Here is a 26,423-nt window from a genome sequence, read left to right as displayed (position 1 = left end):
ACATACAATGCCGAAGGGTCTCGGCCCGAAACGTCGTCTGCGCTTTCTTCCGTAGACGCTGTCTAGCTTGCTGAGTTCCTCCAGCATTTTGTGTTACTTTGATTTCCAGCATCTGCAGATTTGCTCTCCCTTACACAATAGAAACTATCTAAGCGCTTTTTATCTTTTAGGACGTTGATCGACTTGCTATTCGTTCCCATTTTGTGCGTTATTCTTTTTTTTGTATTTTCAGCAAAATCTCAACAAGAGAAACACGAGGACTACAACCGCGGTCACCTTTCCTCCAGTTACCGAGGACAGTATTAGCAGCTACACTTGGAGTCGTCACTTCCAGGATAATTGGGAGCCAGAAACCGCTCTATTCGGATCTGCGGATGAACTGTACAGTTCAAAGTTCAAAGTACAATTTATTACCAGAGTACATACATGTCACCACATACAACCCTGAGATTCTTTTCTTGCGGGCATACTCAGCGAATCTATAGAACGGTAACTGAAAACAACCTGTGCAAATGCAGATATAAATAAATAGTAATAAATAACGAGAATGAAATAACAATATAACAGAGTCCTTAAATGAGCATAGCTCTCTCTTTTTGTTCAAGAGCCTGATGACTGAGGGGTGGTAACTGTTCTTGAACCTGGTGGTGCGAGTCCTGAGGTACTTGTACCTTCTACTGATGGCAGCAGTGAGAAAAGAGCCTGGCCTGGGTGGTGAGGATCTTTGATGATGGGTGCTGCTTCCCTCCAACCACCTTTCATGTAGATGTGCTCAGTGGTTGGGATGGCTTTACCCGTGATGTACTAGGCCGAATCCACTACCATTTGTAGGATTTTCCGCTCATGGCATTGGTGTTCCCATACCAGGCTGTAATATATCCAGTCAGCACACCTCCCACCACATATCCAGAGGGGTCTGCCAAGGGTTTTGATAACATGCTGAATCTCCACGGACTCCTGAGGAAGTAGAGGCGCTGTCCTGCTTTCTTCGCAATAGTACATATATGATGGGTCCAGGGCAGGTCCTCTGAGATAGTGACACCCAGGAATTTTAAGTTACTGACCCTCCCCACCTCTGATCCGCCGATGATTCTACTGATGAATGACAGCAAGGAGAGACTGTGAATTACCACGATAAGAGGTCACGAAAATGAAATCAGAATCAGAGTTAATATCGCCGGCATATGTCGTGAAATTTGTTAATTCTTAACAAACTCTTTGTCAAATATTAACTCGTTTCTGTCTGCATCGATGTGGCCCAACCTCACGCAATTCCAGCACTTTTTGTTTTAACTCTGAGGGACTAAGAATTCAACTGACGGGCTGATTCTGGGTGCTAGCAGAGGAGGGAGGGACTCATCCACCAGGACAGGCAGGTGTGAACTGCGGGGGCTACCCGGCCGAGGGGCGGAGAGAATGGGCGGTGCCCTTGCGGTGAGTGACAGCAAGGCCGGGACGGACTCGGGGTGAGTGACAGCTCGCGAGTTGCTGTGAAGACCGGGAGCTGGAAACTTTCTGCGGGGAACCGCTAGGTAGGAATTCTGATTTCTGTTAAAACATAAATGGAGAACTTCCGACAGTTTTTGTGCTCTTGGTGTACGCAGTTCCAACAAACGGGGTCCCGTTGTTAAGGGTGAAACTTGGCTTCGTTTCTGTGTACCGAATGGAGGGTTGGAAAAGTTACATAACTCTTCAGGGAAGTGAGGAATACAACGACAAAGAGAGTGCAATAATTTTAGTGGCGACGAAACTTAGTGGCTTATGTGGTTGGCAAAATTAATATGTACAATGAAAATACGGGTTCGTTCGTTATGGGCCGTGTCGTTTGACGTGGGCGATCATGGTCTTACCATGATTGTTCTTGGCAAACTTTCCCACAGAAGCGGTTTGCCGCTGCCTTCTTTTGGGCAGAGTCTTTACAAGATGGGTGAATCCAGCCATTATTGACACTCTTCAGACTGTCGGCCTGGCGTCAGTGGTTGTATAACCAGGACTTACGAAACGACCATTCATTACCTGCTTCCACGTGACCCTGATCGGGGGTGGGGCTAAGCAGGTGGTACACCTGGCCCCAGGGGACCTGCAGGCCGGCGGAGGGTAAATGAACAAAATATAGGACTTTGTGAATGGGGAAAAGTGTTCGAGTAAGTTGAACAACCGTAATCATTTATGTCCAATAAATAGATAAGGTGTGGAACACAAAGAAACGCCCCGAAATGCTGGAAATAACCTTCAAGTCAAAGAGAAACGAGTTAATGTGCTGGAGCCGACTCTGTTTCTCCTTGTGCAGATAATGTCTGATCTGCTGGGAGTTTTCAAGCATTAATTGTCAATATCTGTTAAGTATGCATTGGTCATGCTCTGAAATGTCTAAATAGTAGATGATGTAGGTTCAATTGTCTTCCAAAGAAAAGTGGCAAAGCAAGTGAATACGAAATAAATAGCGTCAAATTCGGGCAAGAAACAGGAAGTGCAATGGGATTGCTCTGCAAACCAGGCGCACAGGCTCAATGGGCCAAATGGGACAAAAAAGCTGCAATAATTCAGTGGCTCATTAGTATCAGAAGATAAGGGCCCTGAAAGCTTTGAATTGGATTGACTTTATTACTTACATCCTTCACATACATGAAGAGTAAAAATCTTTACGTTACGTCTCTGTCTAAATGTGCAATTTATTGTTATTTATAATAAATATTATGTACACCAGGAGAGTCAATATAGCATAGGAATACAGCGTGAATTCGTCAGTCTGACGGCCTGGTGGAAGAAGCTGTCCCGGAACCTGTTGGTCCTGGCTTTTATGCTGCGGGACCGTTTCCTGGATGGTAGCAGCTGGAACAGTTTGTGTTTGGGTTGACTTAGGTCGCCAGTGATCTTTTGGGCCCTTTTTACACGCCGGTCAGTGCAAATGTCCTGAATAGTGGGAAGTTCACATCGACAGAGTCCTGCGATTGAGGGAAGTACAGTTCCCATACCGGGCAGTGATGCAGCCAGTCAGGATGCTCTAAATCGTGCCCCTATAGAAAGTTCTTAGGATTTACGGGCCCATACCAAACTTCCTCAACCGTCTGAGGTGAAAGAGGCGCTCTTGTGCTTTTTTCAGCACACAGCTGGTATGTACAGACCATGTGAGACCCTTAGTGATGTTTATGCCGAGGAACTTAAAGCTGTTCACCCTCCATTGATGTCAACAGGGGTTAGTCTGTCTCCATCCCTCCTGTAGTCCACAACCAGCTTCTTTGTTTTTGTGACACTGGGGGAGAAGTTGCTTTCTTGACACCACTGTATCAAGTCGATGACTTCTCTGAAGGCCATCTCGTTATTATTTGAGATTAGGCCAATCAATGTAGTACCGTTGGCAAATTTAATTAGCAGATTGGAGCTGTGGGTGGCGACAGAGTCATGGGTATACGGAGATGAAATCTTGAGCACGCCCTACGATTTGTCGCAACCCAGAAACCATTTTAATTTACTTCATGTAATATCATTACAGCTTCAGTACGAACACAGGCAGAAGAGGCTAAGAGGAAATCTGATAGACAGCTGGTGCCCATTTCCCAGAGGCAGGCATTTGAGGGGAGAGAGAACTTTTGTTTTTACACAGAAAGTGTCGGTGCATGGAATGTATGCCAGATGTGGAGATGGAGGCAGATACTATAGAGACATTTAAGAAGCTCCTTGATAGGCACATGAATGGGCAGAGTGGAGCAAAATGGACCATGTGCAGCAGAAGGGACTAGATATCGTTAGATAAGTTTGGCACAACACCTTGAACTTTGAAGAGCCTGTTCCTGTGCAGAAATGTTCGATATTCCAGATTCCTCAAAGCAGTTTCCAACCGGAGAAATATTTTATTTTTCAAGAATAGTCATTGTTGGGACATACCAGAATTATATCTGTGATAGATTTATTGAACTGATGCCATTACTAAGGCCAATTCATCAATATTTTAGCATTGAGGAAAGTGCTATTTCTTGATTTTCTGTACACATAAATTTTCAGCCACTTTTTGATCCAAGTAGAGATTGCCTTATTCTTATCAATATTAGAAAATAATATTGTTTCAAGATGTATTCAGGACGCACAGAATCCCTTGCAGGAAGCTTTTGGATGAATATTCATTAAAAATCTGAATTCCGATTAATGGGGGGGGGAGTGAAAAGGAAAGAAGTAATTTAGGGTGTAAGGAGAATTAACTAAAACATTAAGTCTGGTTAAACCTGTATTTACTCATGTTCTTTTGATATGTTTGCCTGCCAAGGATATTACCTTTAAATAAATATTAATTGAAGCATTCACAAAGACCAATGGTTGAATAATTCTGTCTCTTTCAGATCACCAGGATGCCATCAACTTGGGTACATGCTTTTGGTTTCACTGTATTACCTCATACAGCTGCAATTATTGACCGATCATATCAGGAAGAAATTACTGGCTGGTATGCAGGCCTCAAAAAGCCATCTTGGTGTCCACCCAACTGGGTGTTTGGTCCTATGTGGGTAACATTATACACAGGCATGGGGTATGTAATGGTCAAATTATGCACCTTATTTTGTTTCTTTTAATATATTTTTATAATCCATTACATATTAAATTGTGTTTTCCTAGTTATGCATTTATAACCATGCAGTGTTTGATGATTGTGAATGAAAATCAAGTAGCTGGAACTTAAATACTAGTAGTTAAAGAAGAAATACTTTGGACTGCATGTTCCTCTTTGCTGCAGCAATACAGCATTTCTTCCCAGATTCTTGAGGAATTCAATAACTGACCTTCCTGCAACACTTTCCAGTGTAGTTTTGTGCTTTCATTAATTGTGCTGATTTTCCCCTGTCCTAAGCAGAGATGATTTCCAATAGGCTGACATCTACAACTTGATCTTACTATCCAGTATAAATGTGGGAGCAATTTTATGAATTGTGCCCCTGGAGGAAATCATCAGATGCACCAACTTTAAATAGCAGCCCAAACTCAAACATACCAGATTGTCTATTTGATTTGCTATGGCCTCAGTCAACCATGTTATAAATGTTATTTTCAATTATTCTTCACCATACTAATTACTGAAGAGTTGATTTGTTGAATAACCTTTTGCCATCAGCCTTAGACTGAACTCAAGTCAGAAAGTGAGATCGTTGAAGTAATGGTTCAGTGCAGGACCAAGGGCAATTTAGACCATCAAAGTTATTTTCTTTTTGTATGCAGAGTTTCATTGGTCTTCAGTCTTATGTTCTTAATTCATCCTCAGTGAATACTTTTCAACAAATAGTTGTTTGTAGGATAGGCCATTTACAAAGTAGTAGTCAAAATTCAAGAGATTGTGAATCAAAACTGCAGGTAGTAAAAATCAGATACAAATTTGAAAATGTTAGAAATGGATCTCGAGATGGGTTAGCAAGAACCATCCATTATAAACACTCAGATTTCTACAGCTATTTTAACTAGACTTCCTCATCCCTTGTCCCTCCCAAGGACTTTTTTTCCATTTTCCCTTTCCGCCCCGCCTTTCCATCACATCTGTTTGGATGATGAAGCTTCCCACTCTGGTACATTTGAGGTGTTTTCTCTCCCAAAATAAGGCTTCACCTTTACCATTGTTGCCAGAACGCTTGACAAAATCTGATCTATTTTCCACACTTCTACTCTCACTCCCTCTCCTACCAAACATCAAATAAAGTTACACTGGTCCTCACTTTCCACCCCACTGCCCCCAGCATTCAGTGAGTCATCCCATGGGGTTTCTTTTGTCAATGAGATTTTACTTTGAGACACTCATTCCCCTCCCCTCGTAGCAATCCTTTCACATCTCCCTCATCCACTGTCCCTTCTTCTTCCTTCTTCTCTCACACAACTACAGAAGATACAGTGCCTAATCCTATATCACTACATCACTTCCTACCATTGAGAGATCCAAATGACCTACTGAATATTTCCAGAATTTTCCACTTTCAGTTCAGGAAATGAAAGACAACGATAGCTCAACTAACACCAGAATTTTTCTTATGCTGGATAAGGCTAGGAAAAAAAAAGATGCAGTTTAAAATGTTAAGAATATTAAAATCTTCCAGGAAAACTAAAGCAGCTGTACATGAAGTACCTCATTGGTTCTGAAACATGTTGGGATGTTCTGAGGAAATAAAATACCATTATTTCATGCAAGTTCCTATAATTTGATGAATCATAATCACTTTACTGTTTGTGACAATTTGTGATCTTGGATTGCTTTCTGGTCAGGACATCACTTATCGCATCTCAGCCAGAGTGATAGAGTTTTTGGGAAATGTGATTCCTGATGCCGAGAAGGGAGGAGATGTTAAAATGTCTAAGCCAATTTGCTTCACATATTGTTGTTTACATTATGTAAAGTGCTGCAGCCAAATCAGACAAAGGAGATATTAATTAGAAAGGGGAAGCCTGTTCTATTTCTTGAAAGAAAAAAATCCATAAAAATCATACAATATACTTAAAAACATACTTTCTGTTTGGATTTTAATGCTAGACAACACCCTGAAAATTCTAAAGAGTAATTCAGTGTATTGTGTTAACTATAAGATTTCTACATAATTCTCTTGAAATTATAGTAGTGAAACTCATAAATTTCAGTGACTAAGGCTATACTGCTTAAGTATTTATCTTAGTACTTGTTTGTTAAATTCTAGAATATATTTTATTTCATGTTCACACTAATTTGATGTATTGTGTGAATGTAGCATTTTTAATGAAGTTTAATAGTACTATCCGCTCTCTCTCGTTTACTTGTGCTTTCCATATTCACAGAGTGCAGGTCTTCTTAAAAAGTATCCCTGCATATGATGGTAACATACAGTCAATAGCAACTTTGGACTAACTCTGCTCTATTCTGTACTCAGTTATGGCTCTTATCTAGTGTGGAAAGAACTGGGTGGATTCACTGAAGAGGCATTGATTCCACTTGGTTTATATGGAACCCAACTTGCTTTCAACTGGGCATGGAGTCCAATTTTCTTTAAGAAACACAAAATAGGATTGGTATGTATACAAATACTATTAAGAGAAGATACAGTTTGTAAAAAAAAAAATGAACACTGTGACAATTTTGAATATTGAATAACGGTGACCCGAGCATTACGGCTACTTAGTTTATAAAAGCTCACACTCGCAGAACTCAGAAATAGCTACCCTAAAATGAGCTACAGAATAAAATACATTCTCTGAATTTATATGAAAAAAACACTAAATAAATAAACACATTTTTCAGCTTGTATCTCTTGAATCATGCACAAATGGCCTGGCGTCACATTAGATGGTCAAACACGAGGAGGGGCTGAAGTGGACCTGGGGTCAGATTATGAGCCTGGCCAGGTGACTGACCTTCCTGTGGGAACAGTGTCCACAAATCCTTAAGTTTTCAGATGGCTAAAGATAAAGATACAAGTGGACCTTGCAGGAGGGTATTAAACTGGAGCAGGTCAAATTATGAGTGCGTTGATCAGGAATGCAGGAGAGCTAATTGGGAACAGCTGTTTTTTTGGGCAAGTCCACATCCAACATGTGGAAGGTGTTTGAAGACACAGTACGGGACAGATGTGTTTCAATCAGAAAGAAGGACAAGGATGGCAAAGTAAGAGAGCCTTGGATGTTGAGAGAGGTGATTAATTTAGTCAAGAAGGAAAAGGAAAAGCATTCAAAGATTAGGAAGCCATAATCAAACTGAGCTCTTGACGATTATAAAGAAATCAAAAAAAAACACTTGAAGGCAATTAGGAAAGCCAGGGTTGGCTATGAAAAGCCCTTAGCAAGTGAATCCCAATGCATTCTATACATACAACAAGAACAAGAGGATAATCAGTTAAGGCCAGTCTGCTCAAAGATACAGAGTGCAACATTTGCTTGGATGCAGAGAATGTGGTTGTGGTCCATAATGAGTACTTTATATCAGCTCTTACCAAAGACGATGTGGAGGATAGAGAGATCAGTGGCAAGAGTATTAATATGCTAGGGCATTTCGAAGTAAAGGAAGAGGTAGTGTTGGGTCTCTTAAAGATCGTTGAGGTGGGTAAGTCCCCTGGTACTGATGGGATATACCCCAAGTTATTGAGAGAAGCAACTAAAGAGGTTCCTGGGGCCTTAACCGATATTTTAGTATCCTCCCTAGCAACTGACAAGGTCTTGGAAGATTGAGAAGTAGCTAATGTTTAATTATTCAAGAAGCGAAAAATCTCGGGAACTATACACCAGCGAGTCTCAAATCAGTGTTAGGGAAGTTACTGGAGAGAATTTTTAGGGGTAGGATTATGGCATCTGGAAAACCATGGCCTAATTAGAAAGAATCAGCATGGTTTTTTTGTGGGGCAAGTCATGTCTTAACTTGACTGAGTTTTTGACTAGGGTAATTGATAAAGGTAGAGCTGTGGATGGTGTCTACTTTGATTTTAGTAAAGCATTCAACAAGGTCCCTCATGGGAGGTTCATCTAGAAGATTAAGATGCATAGGATCAATGGTGAATTGGCCATTTGGATTCTGAACTGCCTTACCCATAGAAGGTGGGGGATAGTGGTTGAAGGACTTATTCTAGCTGGAGGTCTGTGATTGGTGGTGTTCCACAGGGATCTGTACTGTATATAAATGACCTGGATGAAAACCTAGCTGGATCAGTTAGTAAGTTTGTAGATGTTATTAAGATTAGTGGTGTTGTGGTTAGTATAGAAGACTGGCAAAGAATACAGTGGGATATAGATCAGTTGCAGAAATGGGCAGATAAATGGCAGATGGAGTTTAACCCAGCCGAATGTGAAATGTTGCATCTTGATAGGTCAAATGCAAAGAGGCAGTACCTGTTAGAGGAAGGCCCTGTGCAGTGTTGAAGAGCAGAGGGATCTTGAGGTCCAAGTCCAGGGCTCTCGGAAAGTGGCTACACAGGTTGATCGGGCGGTTAAGAAGGCATTTGGCACACTTGCCATTATTAGTTGAGGCACTGAGTTCAAAGGTCAGGAAGTTACGTTGCAGATTTATAAAACTCTTGAAAGGCTCCATCTGGAGTATTGTGTGCAGTTCTGGTCACCCCATCACAGGAAGGGTTTCGAGGCTTCGGAGGCGGGGCAAAAGAGGTTTACCAGGATGCTGCCTGGATTAGAGGGCATGTGCTATAACGAGAGAGATTGGAGAAAATAGGGTTGTTTTCTCTAGAGTGGCAGAGGCTGAGGGGAGATCTGATAGGGGTTTATAAAGTTATGAGTGACAGACAATCAGACATAATCTATTTCCCTGGGTTGAAATGTCTGATACCTGAGGGCATGTGCTTAAAGTGGAAGGGAGGGAGGTTAATTTCAAAGGAGATAGGAGGGGCAAAGTTTTTACACCCAGATTGGTGGGTGCCTGGAATCACTGCCCAGGATGGTGGTAGAGGCAGATATATCAGGGGCTTTTAAGAGACAATGAGATAGGCACACAAATGTGAGGAAATTGAAAGGGTATAGATATTGTGTATGCAGGCATTAGTTGGCCATTTGATTGGTTCAGCAAACATTGTGAGCCAAAGGGCCTTTTCCTGTGGTGTGCTATTTTGTTTACAAAACTATCATTGCCCTCATTGTCTTCATCGTTCTACAACCAGAATTTACCTATTAGACAGAAATCTACAGCATGCAGCTGGTCCATGATGGGTAGCCTATTTTAGCATCTGGCAACCCCAAAATTAGACTTCAGCTTTCCAGCCACACGCTATATGGCTAGGGTGCTTGATTCCCAAGTGACTAGTTTAAGCTTTGTAGCTTACTGAGAATTGTTCCTTGGCTACCGGGTCGGTTTAATGTCAGAAAATTATTTACAGATTTTCATCGGACCTTGAAATCTGTTTCCCACAAGCTAAGAATGATAGCTTCTGATAAATGTAAAATCTTCTCATCCCTCTCGCTCTGGCTATCCATCCCATAGGATGATGATCTTCTCATATGCTGTTTTTTTTTAAAAAAAAGTCAGTTTGAAAAACAGGAAAAAATATAATGCACAATAGCCAGTCTTGCTGAAAGAAACCATCACTCATTGTCTGTATGACGGACATCTGAAAATTCTCTGACAGCCTTGAGGTCTTTAGTTGCTGCTAGGAAGGGGTGGGATAACTTTGCTTAATGTATCGCAGTGAAGTTAATACCATCATTAAAAAAAACAGGAGAGAAAACAAAATGTTCCAAATGCAGTGATACCAAAGTAAGTGATTTAATGACATTTTGTGGGAATATTCAATTTTTGTTTGTTGATGGTATTTATGATCTATGACTTGGAGGAACTGAGTGTTTCACTGACTTCTGAGCCATTTCTTGTGATTTTCAGGAGCACTCATTTGTACTGACCAATCTACTATCTCGTTGCAGGCTTTTGTTGACTTGCTTTGTGTTTACGGGACAGCAGCAGCTACAGCTGTGGCTTGGTATCCCATCAACAAAGCCGCTGCCTGCCTGATGGCTCCGTACTTGGCCTGGTTGACCTTGGCTGCTGCACTTAACTACCGCATCTGGAGAGACAACAAGGGGAAGGAAGATTAGGTTGTTCATTACTCTGCACTGTTGAATTCAGCTTTTGTAAATGGAAGGAAGAACTTTGTACTCCTGCTTTTCATGTGTGGAGAGTTTTTAATATTCATGCTTATAATTCCTACTAACCTCTCATTTGTGTTGGGTGTTTTATTGAAATGCTAATAATTAAAATTTATATATTGAGATCCTTCTGTTAATATCCATCTCAGCATTTTCTTTTGTACTAATCATGGAAGCCAGAAAAAATCAATTCAATATCAACAATAATATTTCTACATCAGCTTGATATATCAGCATTTAATTGTAATCTCACTTGGTGAGGTTGTCCAAGAAGCTTTATCTGCCTAACTGCTTCTACATAGTTCTCCTCAGATGGCTGCAGCCAGACTGCTTGGTGATTATTCCCTCATGGTGGAGGACTGTGTAAGTACCCACAAAGAGTCCTAAGTGCCCCAGATTCAGGCTGCACTACCTGGGTATTAAGTAGCAGGAGGGTTAGCCAGTGTGTTGACTGAGTATTAATAAAATGGCGATGGTGAGAGCAGCAGGACTTTCACACAGAGAGGACAGCAGATGTCTGTTTCCCTGCTCATCACAACCTGAGCAGCAGTGATTCAGCCTTGATGCCCCTGTGAACTATGTTAGGAGGAATATCCTTAAACCAACTGCATACCATCATCTGAGAAGGCAATGGTAGGATTTGAAGACATGGTAGAACAATTACAACATGAAAGGAGGCTATTTAACCAAGAGAGTGCTGATCAAAAAGAAGTGTTAACCAGTCTCATCTCGCCTTCCAGCATAAGCTCTACAGCTCTGCAAATCACAATTCTTCAAGTACATTTTAAAAATGTGTTCAGATTCCAATCCACCACTTTAATCCTCTACACCCTATCATTGTCTATTTAAAATTATTTGCCTCCTCTCGCTGAACCACGACCAGTCATGGTTTATCCCTGCTCCTTGGATTTTGACCTTTCCATCCAGGGAAAGTTTTGCCTTTTACTTCTGCAGTCAGAACCCAATCCTGCACACTTCCCCGTCGCAGCTTAAAAGGGAAAAAAACAGTTGTCCAATATTAGCCCAATAGTGAAATAATCTGCTCCTTGAAATATCCTGATAAATTGCCGCTGCATCTTCACCATTACAATTACATCTGTCCTGTAATGTGTGGATTAGAACTATACAGTGTTCAAGCTGAGTTCTAATTTGCCGTTTACATAAATAAAGTTATATACTGAACCTCCCTGTTACATTCTCTTTCTTTGCTAAAGAAAGGAAAACATCCATAATGTTTTCTCACGTCAGCTTGCCCCGCTGGAAATCTGTAATTAAGACAGAAAATGCAGGATTGAACAGTTTCTGTGGAGAGAGAAACAATTACCTTTCATAAGAACTAGGAACATGGTACATTTCAGACCCTTTGGCCCACAATATTGTGCCAACCTTTTCACCTACTCCAAGATCAATCCAATACTTCCCTCCAACGTAGCCCCCCCCCCCCCATTTCTCTTTTATCCATGTGCCTATCTAAGAAAAATGGGTTTTTGAAATTAAGTTGCCGAGGCAGGGGAAGGGAGGTAAAAAAAAGAGAAGGCCTGTACTTGGAAACATTAAGTAACGAAAGCTGTAGTGTTGCAGGATGAAAGGCCTACCTGGAAGAGGTACACACAGTGGGAACCAAATCAAAGGTCAATGACCCAAAATACTAACTCTCTTTCTTTCTGTGCAGATGCTAACTGAACAACTGGGTATTTGCAGCATCCTCTGTCTCTCTTAATCCTGCAACTGGCATGTGAATGCCTGAAACATCACAGATACCATTTTCACAAGAGTATAGTAATGACTAGTGACTGAGATATGTAGGAAATGGTTTTGAGCTTCATTCCCCCTCCATCCACAAAGGTGGTTCATGCAGAGAGCGAGAGGTGGATTCCAGTCACTGGAATTCTCTCTACATTTAATGGTCTCGTATCAATGGTCAGGAATAACTGAAGATTTCACATAAATCCAAGCTAGAGAAATGATGCAATCCCTATACATAATTCAACACCTTAGCAAATAGAGGGGCTAAATATTAGCAGCTCTGTGGCGATACAAGCCTCCACAGGATGAAACGCAACACAGTAATTGAATGTTCATAATGGCAGACGGTGATAAAGCAAAACAGACTGAGTGAGCACATTGTGGATCCAACAATAAAACACAGAGTAAGTTGGACTTTAGTATCCCTCCTTAGAGTCAGTGTCTGGCATATCGCTACAGATCTGTCATTTACAACCTTTTCTGTCACATTCTATTTCCTGGCAGTGGAAAGAAGAAATCCATTTACTGCTTCCTTATAACCTGTTTAGAATCTGGAACTGATGAGTGATACCTGCCAAATTTCTGCTTGTCTGTCACTGTTAATGTTGCACTTCATTTGGTACAAGAGTCACTTCGTGTTTGAAAGTGAAGACCAAGGGGAGGGAACTATGAGCCAGACTAACAAGTATTGTCGGCAAGGTGCTGGAGTCAATAATCATAATAAAATGACTAACCATTTAAGAAAGCTGAATATAAATAAACCTGTTTAGCATGGCGTTAGGAGTGGTTAATCACATTTGTCATAATGAATTCTTTGAAGGTGGGACAGGAAGATTTATTGGAGTAAAAGCTGTAGGTGTTCTAAAATACTAAGCACATTAAAATTGCCAAAATTCATTTGACCAGATGCCACATAAAAGATCAGTGCGTAAATTTTTATGCCAAGTATTTTGGAGGAAGTGGGTCAGATGGACTGAACGCTGGCATTCAAATTGAAAACAGAGTTGGCATAATTGGGTCCTTTGTTAGATTGTAGGGGTGTAACAGTGGAGTGCCCCAGAATTGGTTCATAGCCCACAGTTATTTACTATTTACATTAATCACCTTGAAAAAGAACACAGAAGTCAAAATACATTTATTATCAAAGTATGGATGCGAGATATTTGTCTTGCCTGCAGACAGCCACAAAACAAAGAAACTCTTCAAAGAAAACATCAAATGCCCAACATGCAAAAAAATTAATGAGAAAGAACACAGAATATAAAATACCAAACCACAGTGTCTCTGAAACTGTCTGGGAATGTTCAGTTCAGTGTGTCAGAAAGGTAAGGTTTCTAAGTTTGCCAATAGCTGGGGTAGTATAACAGAAGTAGGTGGCAGAAGATGTTATGATGAGAACTTAAGTGTTTCTGTAACTGGATACAGATACACTGACTGAGCGATGCAATCAACAGGCGTGAAACAGCGCCTCCTGATGCCTTCTGTATGATTTCGGTGTTTTTTTAAACCAGACCAGCTTGATAAAGTCACTAAATCAACACATCACCTATAGAAGTGGCGGAAATAACACACTGGACCACTGTTACACTAAGACCAATAGACAATAGGTGCAGGAGTAGGCCATTCGGCCCTTCAAGCCAGCTCCGCCATTCAAAGTGATCATGGCTGATCACCCACAATCAGTACCCCGCTCCTACCTTCTCCCCGTATCCCTTGACTCCGTTATCTTTAAGAGCGCTATCTAATTCTTTCTTGAAAACATCCAGAGAATTGGCCTCTACTGCCTTCTGAGGCAGAGCATTCCATAGATCCACAACTCTCTGGGTGAAAAATTTTTCCCTGAACTCCATTCTAAATGGCCTATCCCTTATTCTTAAACTGTGGGCTCTGGTTCTGGACTCCCCCCGACATCGGGAACATGTTTTCTGCCTCCAGCGTGTCCAACCCCTTAATAATCAAGAATGCCTACTGTGCTATTCCACTCCCACTATTTGGTAAGTTCTATCAGCTGGCTGTATTTTGACTCTCTGAGTATAGGCAGCACCAGTCGTGGGGACAAAGGAGGTTGGACAAGGGAAGCACAGGACAGCTTACAGGACTGCACTGAATTGGTGGACTGGACTGTATTCAGGGAGTCATCTGCGAGTCTGGACGAATATGCCATAATTGACACCGATTTCATTAAAACCTGCGTGGAATAGTGTGTGCCTAAGAAAACTTACTGTGCATTCCCAAATCAGAAGCCATAGATGAACCAGGAAGTCTGCAGCCTGCTGAGGGCTGTATCTGTGGCATTTAAAGCCTGTACAAGAAAACCAGGTCCGACTTGCAGAGGGCTATTTCAAGAGCAAAGAAACAATTCTGAGCAAGGTTGGAGGTGACATTGGGCAGGGTTTACAGGCCATTACTTCCTACAAGTGAAACCCAACATCATGAAAGGCAGGGATGTTTCACTACCAGACAAGCTCAACACCTTTTATACTGGCTTTGAAAGGGAGAATAAAACGAAATCGATGAGGAACCGTGCAAGATCCGGTGACCCTGTCATCTCTGTCTCAGTGGCCGGTGTCAGACTGTCTTTCAAGACGGCGAACTCTCACAAACCAGCAGGGCCCAACGGTACCTGATAAGGCTCTGAAAACCTGTGCCAACCAACTGGCAGGGGTATTCAGAGATGTTTTCAATCAAAAGGGCAACAACTATACCAATGCCCAAGAAGAGCAGCGTGAGATGCCTCAACGACTATCATCCAGTAGCACTCACATCTACGGTGATGAAGCTGTTTCAGCGGTTGGTCACGGCTAGAATCAACACCTGTCTGAGGAAGGACCCAGACCTACTGCGATCTGACTGTTGCCACAATAGGTCGACAGCAGACGTGATCTCCACATGGCCTTGGATCACCTGGACAATGCAAGTGCCTATGTCAGGTTTATCTAATTAGTGACTGCATATGATTGAACTTCAAAGGGATCTAGAGGTTCTTGTGTATGAATCACAAGAAGTTAGCAGGTGGGCCCAACAAGTAGTTAAGGAGCCTAATAGTACGTTATTGTGAAGAGGTTGGAGTTTAAGAACAGGCAGATGTTGGTGTATAGGGTGCTGGTGAGGCCACATCTGGAACATTGTGTACAATGGTGAAAATGTTGACATTGAGATCAATTGATGGCCCATTCCTCCTAGTTTACCTGCTTTCTTGAGATATATTTGCAGTGTGTTCATCTAGCTTTTCTCTGACTACCAACCCATCCTGATGATAGGCCATTTCCAAATAGAGAGCTTGATTAGGGACTGGAAACCTGAAATTGACACGGTCCAGTCCAGGGAAGATGTTTCATGAGGAACGTTATGTCAGTGCTGGGATTTCTGCAACAACCTATCTACTTAATTCATGAGATTACCTGCAAGTGCCATTGCTACACCTCTGCAACGTTGAGGTGTTTTCAGCAGACTGTGCATCCACAGTGTGAATAATGACTGCATTATTCAAGTCGGGGCAATTTCCCAGAGGTAGGACTAGCAAAAAGTGAATCTGTTCTGAATCAATCTTGTTTACTGAGGTCTTCAAAATCTGAGATTGGCTGGTGCAACACACTTGTCAGTTTGATGTTATGCGAGCATCCTGGGCTTTGGTGAGGTTTGTACAGGAAGGTCCATTCTGGATTGATGGCCATTCTCAGCATGTGTAGTGTTGATCACCTTTTGCATACTAAAGGTGCCTTGAAGTCTCTAGACTTCAAATGGAGATATCACACATTGAGAAAGTACACATACATTCCATATTGGATATAAATTCTAGTGAGAAGGCGGTTTTGAAAGAGGGAAAGAACGACTGCTAAATTCACTTGGGGTAATAAATAGATCTAACATCAGGCATTATGAAAAAACAATTGCTATTGCCTGATTGGGAAGCAGTATCAGGCAGCAGCCTGTGACCTCTACAAGACTTTGTGAGTCAAAAGCCTTTACCAAGTTAGTGAAGGCTAAAGACATGTCACAATTTTGTTCCTGATACATGTCCTGGACCTGCCTATCAATGAACCTCTTGTTGGGTGGTCTGAAACTACCATTAAGTTCAGGATTTTCTTGGAAAAGGGAAGTTTAAGAGCATATGGTCCAATAATTTACCACTGTAGCAAGTAGGTCAATGCCTCTATAATTTCCACATTTCTACCTAACTCCATTCTTAAAGATTGTTACAGTGTTGCTATTTGCCAAGACTGTTGAATTTTCCCATTTTACCAGATTTATGGAACTTCTGTATCATTTCTTTATCTCTGCCCTCATAGACTTAACTGATATATTGCTTGGTCCCGTATAGACTTAGCTGATACAATTCCAGGTCCCTTGTAGACTTAACTGATAACATTGCCAGGTCCCTCATAGACTTAATTGATATGTTGCTAGGCCCCTTTTGGACTTAGCTAACAGGTGACCAGGTTCCTTGTAGACTTAATCAATACATTGCCAGGTCCCTTTTAGACTTAACTGATACGTGACCAGGTCCCTTGTAGACTTAACTAATAACATTGCCAGGTCCCTCATAGACTTAATTGATATGTTGCTAGGTCCCTTTTAGACTTAACTGATACGTGACCAGGTCCCTTATAGACCAAGCTGATACGTTGCCTGGACCTTTGGCTTTGTTTTTCTTGATGTGAATGATGGCTCATAAGTGAGCAGATAGGGAAGGTTGCTAGAGATTCTCTATTAGAACGGTAAGGAATGGGTTTGATGGTAGCATCTGTCACAGTTAATTCACTGATCAGGAGTATTTTGAAGTGCTCCTCCTACATGGCTTTGATGAACACAGACTCATCCTTGGATACAATTGGGGCAGAACCATGTGAGTTTGGCAGGTAAGTGACCTCCACCCCGAAACATTCACTGTGGAAACAATCTGTAATTCTTCAGTATCACAATGGTCAAATTAACAAACCTCAGTTTCAAAGAAAAGCTGGGTCCTTCAATTTCCATTTATAATTGTAATCTGTATTTTTCTGAAAATAGCACTGTTTCTATTATCTTTATAGTCTTCATTATAACTACACAATAATTTCTCCAGAGTTTTATATTTTATGCTTCTTGCTATTTTGCAGTTTCTTATCAAGAGCAACTTTTAGCAGCAAATACATTTACCGTCTTTCACTTTGTATGTACTTAAAATGTAATTTTTAAAAGTCATTTCTCAATCACTTCTCATAATTCCAAAAATGTGTTTCTACATTGAACTCTTGCCCACAGTCTTTCACAGTCTTGGCATTGTTTTGGTGGTGCATTAATTAGTGATACTGTTCGCTCTGTTCCCAGATATGGAACATATACACTCAGTGACCACTTGAGTACTTCAGTATACCTACTTGTTAATACAAATATCTAATCTGCCAATCATGTGGCAGCAACTCCATACATAAAAGCATGCCAACATGAACAAGAGGTTCAGTTGTTAAGACCAAACATCAGAATGTGGAAGAAATGTGATCTAAGTGACATTGATGGAAGTGAGTGTTGGTACCAGATGGGGTGGTTTGAGTATCTCAGAAACAACTGATCTCCTGGGAATTTTATGCACTACAGTCTCTAGAGTTTACAGAGAATGGTGCAAATAAAAACAAAAACAAAAATCTAGTGAGCAGCAGTTCTGTGCACAAAAATTCCTTGTTAATGGGAGAGGTCAGGAGAATGGTTAGACTGGTTCAAGCTGATAGGAAGGTAACAGGAGGTATCTAATAAAGTGGCCACCGAGAGCACATACCTGTAATATATCAATATTGTGCCAACTCTAACCCACTTTGTGTACATCTGTGCAGAGATCTGAACCAATCAGAGCACAGAAATGAAATACCAGCATATTGGAGAAGTATGAACGCCTTCAGTGAGAGAATGATAAAGTTCATATAGAGTGCAGAAAACATGGACCAGCACAGGTCTTTACCTGAAAGATCTATTGTCCTTTGGAAAAGGGACCAGTGTGCCTTTACAGTTAGTGTCATAAGTCAACAAGGCCAGCATGGCACAGGATTGGTGAATGTTGAGATACAGATTGGGTGCTGAGTATGGTTGTTGTGGTTTTGCCAAGGAGTGGGTATTGTAGCTGTAACTCTCAGATTAGAAATGGACATGTGCTCAGAGCACACCTATTCATCAGTCATAAAACAAGAGCATCACGTTTATCCGTTATCCAAAACTTTCCGATTTTGTCAATTAACATTGCTGAGACCAATTGACTCATCATAACTGCACGGCTGCCCTTGCTGCATGAAAATTCACTGTCATTTTTACTGCAAAGGTGGCTGCATTATTAACATATTAAATAGCTAAAAAAATGCTATGGAACAACTAGTCAAAAATTCTATCACAATAGATGCCTTTTCTTTCTAGCAGATCTGACCATGAGTAATGTTCATCAGAATGCAGAGAACAGTTGATAATTCAACAACTGATTTTATCAGTGCTTCCACTGAAATACCTCCATCAGCACAGGCCCTGACATTTGAACTGCTCTCTGTCAGTTAAGTTTTGGTATGCAGGGAGTAAGTATAATGCAGGGTGAGCTTTGAAAAGAGCTTCTATTGACTGGCCTCCTACTCATATTTTGAAAAATAAAGTTATTTAGTTAAAAGGACAAGGCACTTTACAGCTGCAAATATTGCAAAAGCTTAAAGAAAATCAGGCCACTTTACCAATTAAATGCCAATCACATCCCAGTTATCAACAAATCAGACACAAGTTGATGCAGAATTTATATGTGTAAAACATGGCAGAACTTTTCAGTACTTAGTATCTATTTCATGATATATAAAAATGATATGGTCATACATTTGTGCTTGTACTTCCTGCTGAGATGTTACAGGTTGGGTTGCAGCTCGGTACTGCTTGATTTTCTGATGGGTGTTGAGGCACATAGGCAGAGTTAGTTGTATGGCAGCATTCCTGAGTTATATAGTCATGACCCAACTCACCACTGCCGAAGTAAGCCAGATAGTAACATCAAAGCAGCAAGCTGTTAGTCTCCCTCTCGATTGGCAAGAACAATACTTCTCTCTCTCTCTCCCTCCCCCCCCCCCCCCCGTGGGATGTTGTTGTGTTGTGATGAACAGTAATTTTTTTTGAAGTGGGGTGGGGGTAGGGCATTGTCTTCATTCTTCGGGGTTTCCTTCTGTTTCAAGGATGTCTACAATGTGTAAAAGATTTCGGGTGGTATTCTGAATACATTCTCTGAAATTAAATTGAACCATTGAAAGTAGTGACTTGGATGTCATCTTTTATCACCTGCAGTATGCTTCAGAACTTAAGAAATAAGAGCAGGAGTAGGCCATCTGGCCCGTCGAGCCTGCCCCACCATTCTATAAGATCATGGCTTAATCTGGCCATGGACTCATCTCCACCTACCTGCCTTTTCCCCATAACCTTCAATTCCCCTCCGAACTCTATCCAACCTTGTCTTAAATATACTTACTGAGGTAGCCTCCACTGCTTCATTGGGCACAGAATTCCACAGCTTCACCACTCTTCAGGAAAATATGTTCCTCCTCCCCTCCGTCCTAGATCTATTGTGTTTCTTAGTCTTGCAGCTGCCTGCAAGAAGATGAACCTCAAAGTTGTATACAAGTATGCTTACTTTGATAAGAAGTTTGAACTTTGAAACTTATTCCGACTGCAGAATCCTAGGCAGAATTAAAATGGAGAATTAAGTATACAAGAATCAGATAAAGAGAACAGGAAAAAAAGTAACATGGTCATAGATTTGGTGATACCATTGTGCTCTGCAGAGAGAGATTGAAAACTTGGCTGAGTGGTGTAATAACAACCTCTCACTCAATATCAGTAGGACCAAGGAACCAATTATAGACTTCAGGAGAAGGAAGCCAGGGGTCCATGAGCCAGTAATCATCGGAGGTTCGGAGATGGAGAAGGTCAGTAAATTTAATTTCCTGGATGTCACTATCTCAGAGGACCTGTCCTGGACACAACACATAAATATAATTGCAAAGAAAGCACAACAGTGCCTCTATTTCCTCAGGAGTCTGCTGAGATTCAGCATGTCATCAAAAGCCCTGGCAAACTTCTATAGATGTGCGGTGGAAAATGTGCTGACTGGCTGCATTATGGCCTGGCATGGGAACTCTAATGCTTTTGAGCAAAAAAAAACCCTACAAAATCCTACATCACGGGGTACAGCCCTCCCAATCATTGAGCACATCTACATGAAAAGTTGCTGTGGAAAAGCATCACCCATCAAAGATCCCCACCACCCAGGCCATGCTCTCTTCTCGCTGCTGCCATCAGGTAGAAGATACAAATGCCTCAGGACTCGCACCACCAGACTTGAGAATAATTACTACCCCTCAACCACCAGGCTCTTGAACAAAAGGGGATAAGTACACTCACTCTATTTCTTGTGTTCCCACAACGGATGGTTTCACTTTAAGGAATCATTATCTTGTTTTTTCATGCTCTTTCATAGTCGTTATTTATTGCTATTTATTTCTATTTGGAGTTGTACCGTTTGTTGTTCATTGACCCCGTTTGGTTACTTTATCTATAGATTTGCTCATTTACAGCCACAGGAAAAAGAATCTCAGGGTTGGACATGGTGACATGTACGTACTCTGATAATAAATTTTACTTTGAGTTTCTGTTTCTGCTTCATAACTGCAGTGGCCCAGTCCAAACCTGACCTGTGTGAACTTTACACACACTCCAAGACTGTGTCAGTGTCCCTCCACATTACAAAGACCCACTTATGAACTAATTGGTTACTGTAAATCATTATGCTCCCTTGTAATACAAGCTCAAAACAAGGAGTTAGTGGGCACACGAGATGCAGGGATGCAGGAAATATGAGGGAGAATGGTTTGGATACAATCGCCCTTTTGGGGATTGGCATTAACCAGATGGACTGATAAGCCTCTTTTGGCATAGAAAATATCATTACATTTTTGAATACAGTATTACTACCTTTCTGCTCTGCCAACTCATTCTTTCATGAACATTCTGGGAGGCCAATGCCAACATGAGGGTCAGAATTCCCTTGAATAAACTTAGCAGAAACCTGCAGTTTCTGATCCCTGCTACTCACTATACCCATGTAAATAAGACAGCTTAGACTAAAATTAAACATCACCAGATTTTTGCCCTCAAAGCCTCTATCCTTATTTATCTTCCACCATTAGGCCAGCTGGTGACACAGTGGCTACAGTGCAGGACTTCCAGAGTTCAAATCCAGCTGGCTGCCTTGCATGATCTCCATCCGTGCCTGGGTTGAGTGTTGAACTAGCAACTTGACCTCGTAAAAAAAAAACCTGGAGAGGGATGGGCTCTGCTAGGTTTCAGATGCCCAAGACACACCGTATGATGAGGCACCCCAACGATGACTCCATCAGTTAACGGCACACGCACACAATCAAATACCCTTGTAATACCGGTTTGCATTCTCACCAACATAAAATGTAAACATAGAAGATAAATTACAGAGGCCAGATTTTAATCATTGGGATTAACAATATGTACCGTCGGCCCTCCTTATCTGCGGGGGATCGGACCCCCCCCCCCCCCCCGCGGATACCAAAAAATGCGGATGCTCAAGTCCCTTATTTAACATGTCTCAGTGCGGTGGACTTTGGGACCAGGCGCAGCTCTGAATCTGCAGTGTTTCTGTTCACGAAAATAATCACGATCACGATTGAAAATAAATTGGAAGTAATAAAGCGATCGGAAAGAGGTGAAATGCCATTGGTCATTGGAAAAGCGTTAGAAGACTACAGTCAGTCAACGATCGGAACAATTTTAATGGAGCATCTGAATGGCCCTGCCCAATGAAAGCTACAATTATTACTAAGCAACGCGGTGGTTTAATTATTTAAATATGTGTGTTTCTTAAGTGTTTTATATGCATAGAAAGGTAAAATACATACTACATACCAAGACAAACGTATTACTAACTGAGGCTACAATACACCGGATGTACCCGTTCCGACTTCAAATCCAACTTAAAGACAGACTCAGGAACGGAACTCGTTCATAACCCAGGGACTGCCTGTGCTTTTAAATCATCTCTAGACTACTTATAATACCTAATACAATGTAAATGCCATGTAAATAGTTGTTATACTGTATTGTTTAGGGAAAAATGACAAGAAAAAAATAGTCTGTACATGCACAAGCAACGAGTGCTGGAGAGAGAACTTCCGGGTTTTCCTGATTCGCGGTTGGTTGAATCCGCGCATGCGGAACCCGCGGATAAGGAGAGCCTACTGTACTATACAGTGGATCTAATAATTCTTCCCTTAATCAAGATTCACTGAATCTTCTCATTACTGAAGAGCAAGTGACAAATCAGACAATAACATTAATTTTTTTAAAAGCCTTTTATTTCAGAATTCATAATTACAATTTCTACAATTTCATAGAAATCATCATCCCTTCATTCCAGCATTGTTAAAGATCATTCTACATTTTACAGATACAGTTTAAAAACATATTCTACGTTTAAAAGGGCTTCCCCTGGAAAGGGCTTTGAACAGAAGAATTCCCAGATAATTTAAGTACCCAAAATGTATTTGAAAAGTACCAAACTTCCTCATAACCTATATACATAGAAAAATAAATTCTGCTGAGATTTGTGAGCTTTATACAAAACTCGTAATTGAGGTACTTGGTTACTAACACAGTGCAGATCCTGCAGGTTCAATCAAGTATAAATATAGCCGTGCAAGTAATTTGTATCAAAAGTTTTAAGTCACTTCTTTAAAGAAAAAAGAGAAGACATGAGATATCTTGTGCAGTAAAAGAGTCTGCCTCAAATTGTAAAAATAAGCTGCTGGAAGAACTCAGTGGGTCAAGTAGGAGTACTGTACAGTATCTGTGGAGGCAACGGAAGCACCAAGTGCTGGGTCTCAGTCTGAAGCGTTGATCATCTCACTTTCTCCACAGATTCATTTAACAGCTGATTTTTTTCAGCAGTTTTCTGTATGCTACTGATTCCTGCAAAATGGAGTCACTTCTGTCTCCGTATCACTGAATCAACCCAGCAGCTTTTCTGTCAGAAATATATTTTGCATTATCCTTCACAAAGAAATCAGAAAATATCCCAAGGTTGTAGTGTATGATTCCACTGTTTGAAATAAATCCCTTCATTGCAATTATATGTATTTACTTAAAATTACCCTTTTAAAAATGAGGCTTAAATACGAACATATCACTTGGTTGTAAAGCACAACAATTCCAAGAAACTAAGGCATTAGTGTAGTCCTACTGTCAGCCTTATGCAATCATAAACTATACCGCCTTCATTAAACATGTATGCAGATTTAAAAGGTGGAAACTGTAGTAAATAATATTTCTGTTGGGACCAAGCATGAAAGCTAGGAAAAATAACTGGCAAGGAATTGCATATCACATCTTTTCAGTGGTGGGTTAAAACTGCAAGGCAATAGCCCCTAAAAGACAATATCCCCACTGCACCCCACCCACACAATAGGCTCTATGAAAGAGGAAGATGCAGGGAAGAGCTCTCCGATTCATAGAGTGAGCCTGTGAACCATTACCAAGACCTAGATGCTGGCAAACCTACTACAGTCAACAGAAGAGGAGCCTGGCAGGAGGCAGAGGAAATCACACTTGCCAGGAGTGAAAATACACCCCCTCCCCCAGCACAACGGGGCAGAGCTGCAACAAGAATCATGGACTCACAACGTACATCAAGGAGAATGCCTCTGGATTATAAATACTAACTCTCATACTGAAACATGCAAGACCTACCCAAACCCATGCCACTCACCTGCTTCCTAAATGCACCCCCCCCCCCACTAACTCCAGCATAAATATCAAGGTTATAAATGTAGAATAACAACATTGCTTTTAGCTGCTCTACCTAGGCAAAGCCTGCTAAAGATAGGATGGAGCCACATGAATGGGAAGGGCTCACTCTCAAGCATAATGCCCAACCAGGAAGGAGGCACAGGGGTCCCTTCCTTGTGTGCAAAAGGCCCAGAAACCCACCAGAGCAAACAATGTAAGAAATCCGTCCAGTATGCTCTCTAGCCATTATGCTGGTAAAATGTATGCTCCTTTATGGCTACTGCTCCCTTTCAATACAGCTGGTTTGGTCACAGCTTGCACGTCCATCAGGAGACACAACAGACTGCTTGTGCTGGGATATATTGTTCAACTCACTGAGTTCCTCCAGCAGCTTGTTTCCGGACACGTGTGCGTCGGTTTATCTGCAGGATGTGCTAAGGGTTCTCAAAGGGGACCGACCCTTCTCTTTCCTCGAATGCTGCCTGATTCTCCAATTTTATTGATAACGAGGAGTGCCTCGGTTTTGCTTCGCACAGTGTGAGCCAGTAATGTGAGGCGCAGCGGCAGCAAAGGAAGTGGTGAAAGAGGAGGAGGAGGAGGATGCACCTCATCCTGCAGCACCTCGATGATACCCAGTTCCTTACATCAGGAGCAGCACTAATGGGCCACAACTCAGGAGGAGGAGTCGTCCTAGTGAATCAGTGTGCAGGGTTAGCAGAGCAGAAATGTATCTGTACCACACTAGGGTATTCAGATTAGGATTATGATATGGGAGTTTTATGTGAGACGGCAGGGACATATGCACAAGGCGCTTGGCATGAATATAGTCACCTGGAACAAATGCCAGCGGTGACAAGGAGTATACAGGAGTACACCTCCATGCTTTTGCAGAGAGTCAGACTTCCAGCTGCTGCAAGCTGAAAAAGATGGTGCAGCCAACACCTCATTATCTCCCGAAAGGTCAAATACTGTTTGAGCAAGCTCAGCTCTTACTGAAGGGTGCTGCAAAAATTCTCTAGAGTTCCAATGCTCTGTTGCATACAAATATAACGAAAACTGTTTCTATACCCATAACCATGCACAGGGCTGACCTCCGAATCCATGTCAACTCTCAGCTCTTCCCCACCGGCATTAAAGATTTCATATGTCAGTCTCTGGAGGAAGAATTCGTAACTCATACATTAAAAGATAGGAAAATGAAAGCACAATGATGCCCAGGATTTTCTTTGATGCTCCATGTGCAGACTAGATGTCACAAGTCAAAATCAATTCCTTGCCTAGGACAGCAAGGAGAAAGTAATCACATAACTGGTGAGCAGAGTACAACATGATTACGTTTCTCTGGAGCTTTCATCAATTCCATTGAACTGATTAAACAGTTTCAACTGAACCGTGTAACTCAGGACAAGTTCAACAAGAGAGCTTTCACTATTGATTGAGAATGTACTTCAGAGGTTATGTTACATTTTCAAAGTGCCTCTGCATTCTGCAGAACAAGCTGTAATGAGTATTATTCTCACATACAGTGACAAAACTTCGACCACTGACAGCCCAATAGCACCAAGGCTTTTGATCCATGGTAACACTAAGGAAGCATCATTGTATGCAGAACTCAGCAATGCTTCAAAATGATTACATCTTACATCAGAAAATTCTTGTAAGCCCTCTGAGTATCAGGATCAGGGAATAGTTTCTCACTGTACGTCAACCTGGAAAGTTGCTTGTGTTAACAAATGAAGACCAATCAAGATCACTCAGGATTTTATGCCCTCCAAACATAGAATATGCAGATGTTTAAGGCAGAAGGATGAACTAACTTGGCCAGTCTTTACAAGAATCTTGTCTGTATGAGGTACTGGTAAAGGTGTAGCCAGAAATTGCTTCATTCCTTTGCTGAGTGACATGATTCTCCTCATGAGGCACCTCATCCCACATAATGACTCTGAGCATCTTCATCCCCTTGTCAACAAAATTTTATCCAGCATGTTTATACTTCTGATGCTTAGGCTCCTGGCAGACCTTCCTCATGCATGAAACATGGTCTTCAGCTGGCCAGGTTACGTCGCATGCAGTAGTCTGCGTATCTGTGAGGTGTATAATAAGGGAGTGAGTAGCGACACTGACTTAGACAGTGGGATCTCTTCCTGAGAAGGCCAATGGTACTCCCCACTGATGTGCTGGTAGTACTTTGGGTCTTGACATGGCAATGCTCGGCTGTGATGGTCAGAGTATCGTCACCAAAGTAGTGATAGATCTGAAGGCAGTGTTATCAACTAAAGTTAACTGGCAAAAATGGACTCTAA

General features: G+C 41.5%; 2 protein-coding genes across 3 annotated transcripts in view; one reads left to right on the top strand and one right to left on the bottom strand.

The window, feature by feature from the left end:
• The first annotated feature begins 1,294 nt into the window (after positions 1-1,294).
• On the top strand, positions 1,295-10,702 carry LOC132398539 (translocator protein-like). 2 transcript variants are annotated; one of them, XM_059978159.1, is made up of 4 exons: positions 1,295-1,532; positions 4,335-4,522; positions 6,870-7,008; positions 10,351-10,702. In XM_059978159.1, the coding sequence occupies exons 2-4, from the start codon at positions 4,344-4,346 to the stop codon at positions 10,519-10,521; spliced, it is 489 nt and encodes a 162-aa protein (XP_059834142.1). In that variant the 5' UTR covers positions 1,295-1,532; positions 4,335-4,343; the 3' UTR covers positions 10,522-10,702. The 2 variants fall into 2 exon arrangements, with proteins under 2 accessions (XP_059834142.1, XP_059834141.1); XM_059978158.1 differs by lacking the exon at positions 1,295-1,532 and adding an exon at positions 2,025-2,144.
• A 136-nt stretch (positions 10,703-10,838) lies between these two features.
• b4galnt3b (beta-1,4-N-acetyl-galactosaminyl transferase 3b) overlaps positions 10,839-26,423 on the bottom strand; it is a 181,646-nt gene continuing 166,061 nt past the window's right edge. The window contains exons 21-22 of the mRNA XM_059978156.1: positions 19,778-19,896; positions 10,839-11,837 (exon numbers count right to left, since the gene is read on the bottom strand). Coding sequence (XP_059834139.1) covers positions 19,822-19,896 — 75 coding nt within the window. The 3' untranslated portion in view covers positions 10,839-11,837; positions 19,778-19,821. The remainder of the gene's footprint in view (positions 11,838-19,777; positions 19,897-26,423) is intronic.

This window comes from Hypanus sabinus, chromosome 8, assembly GCF_030144855.1.
Source record: "Hypanus sabinus isolate sHypSab1 chromosome 8, sHypSab1.hap1, whole genome shotgun sequence".
NCBI lineage: Eukaryota > Metazoa > Chordata > Chondrichthyes > Myliobatiformes > Dasyatidae > Hypanus > Hypanus sabinus.
This window is presented reverse-complemented; position numbering and strand designations above follow the sequence as displayed.

Excerpts from the sequence above, each read along its gene's own strand:
- LOC132398539 (XM_059978158.1), top strand. Across the intron at positions 4,523-6,869 it reads ACATTATACACAGGCATGGG|TTATGGCTCTTATCTAGTGT; the intron begins GTATGTAATGGT and ends TTCTGTACTCAG. Across the intron at positions 7,009-10,350 it reads AGAAACACAAAATAGGATTG|GCTTTTGTTGACTTGCTTTG; the intron begins GTATGTATACAA and ends ATCTCGTTGCAG.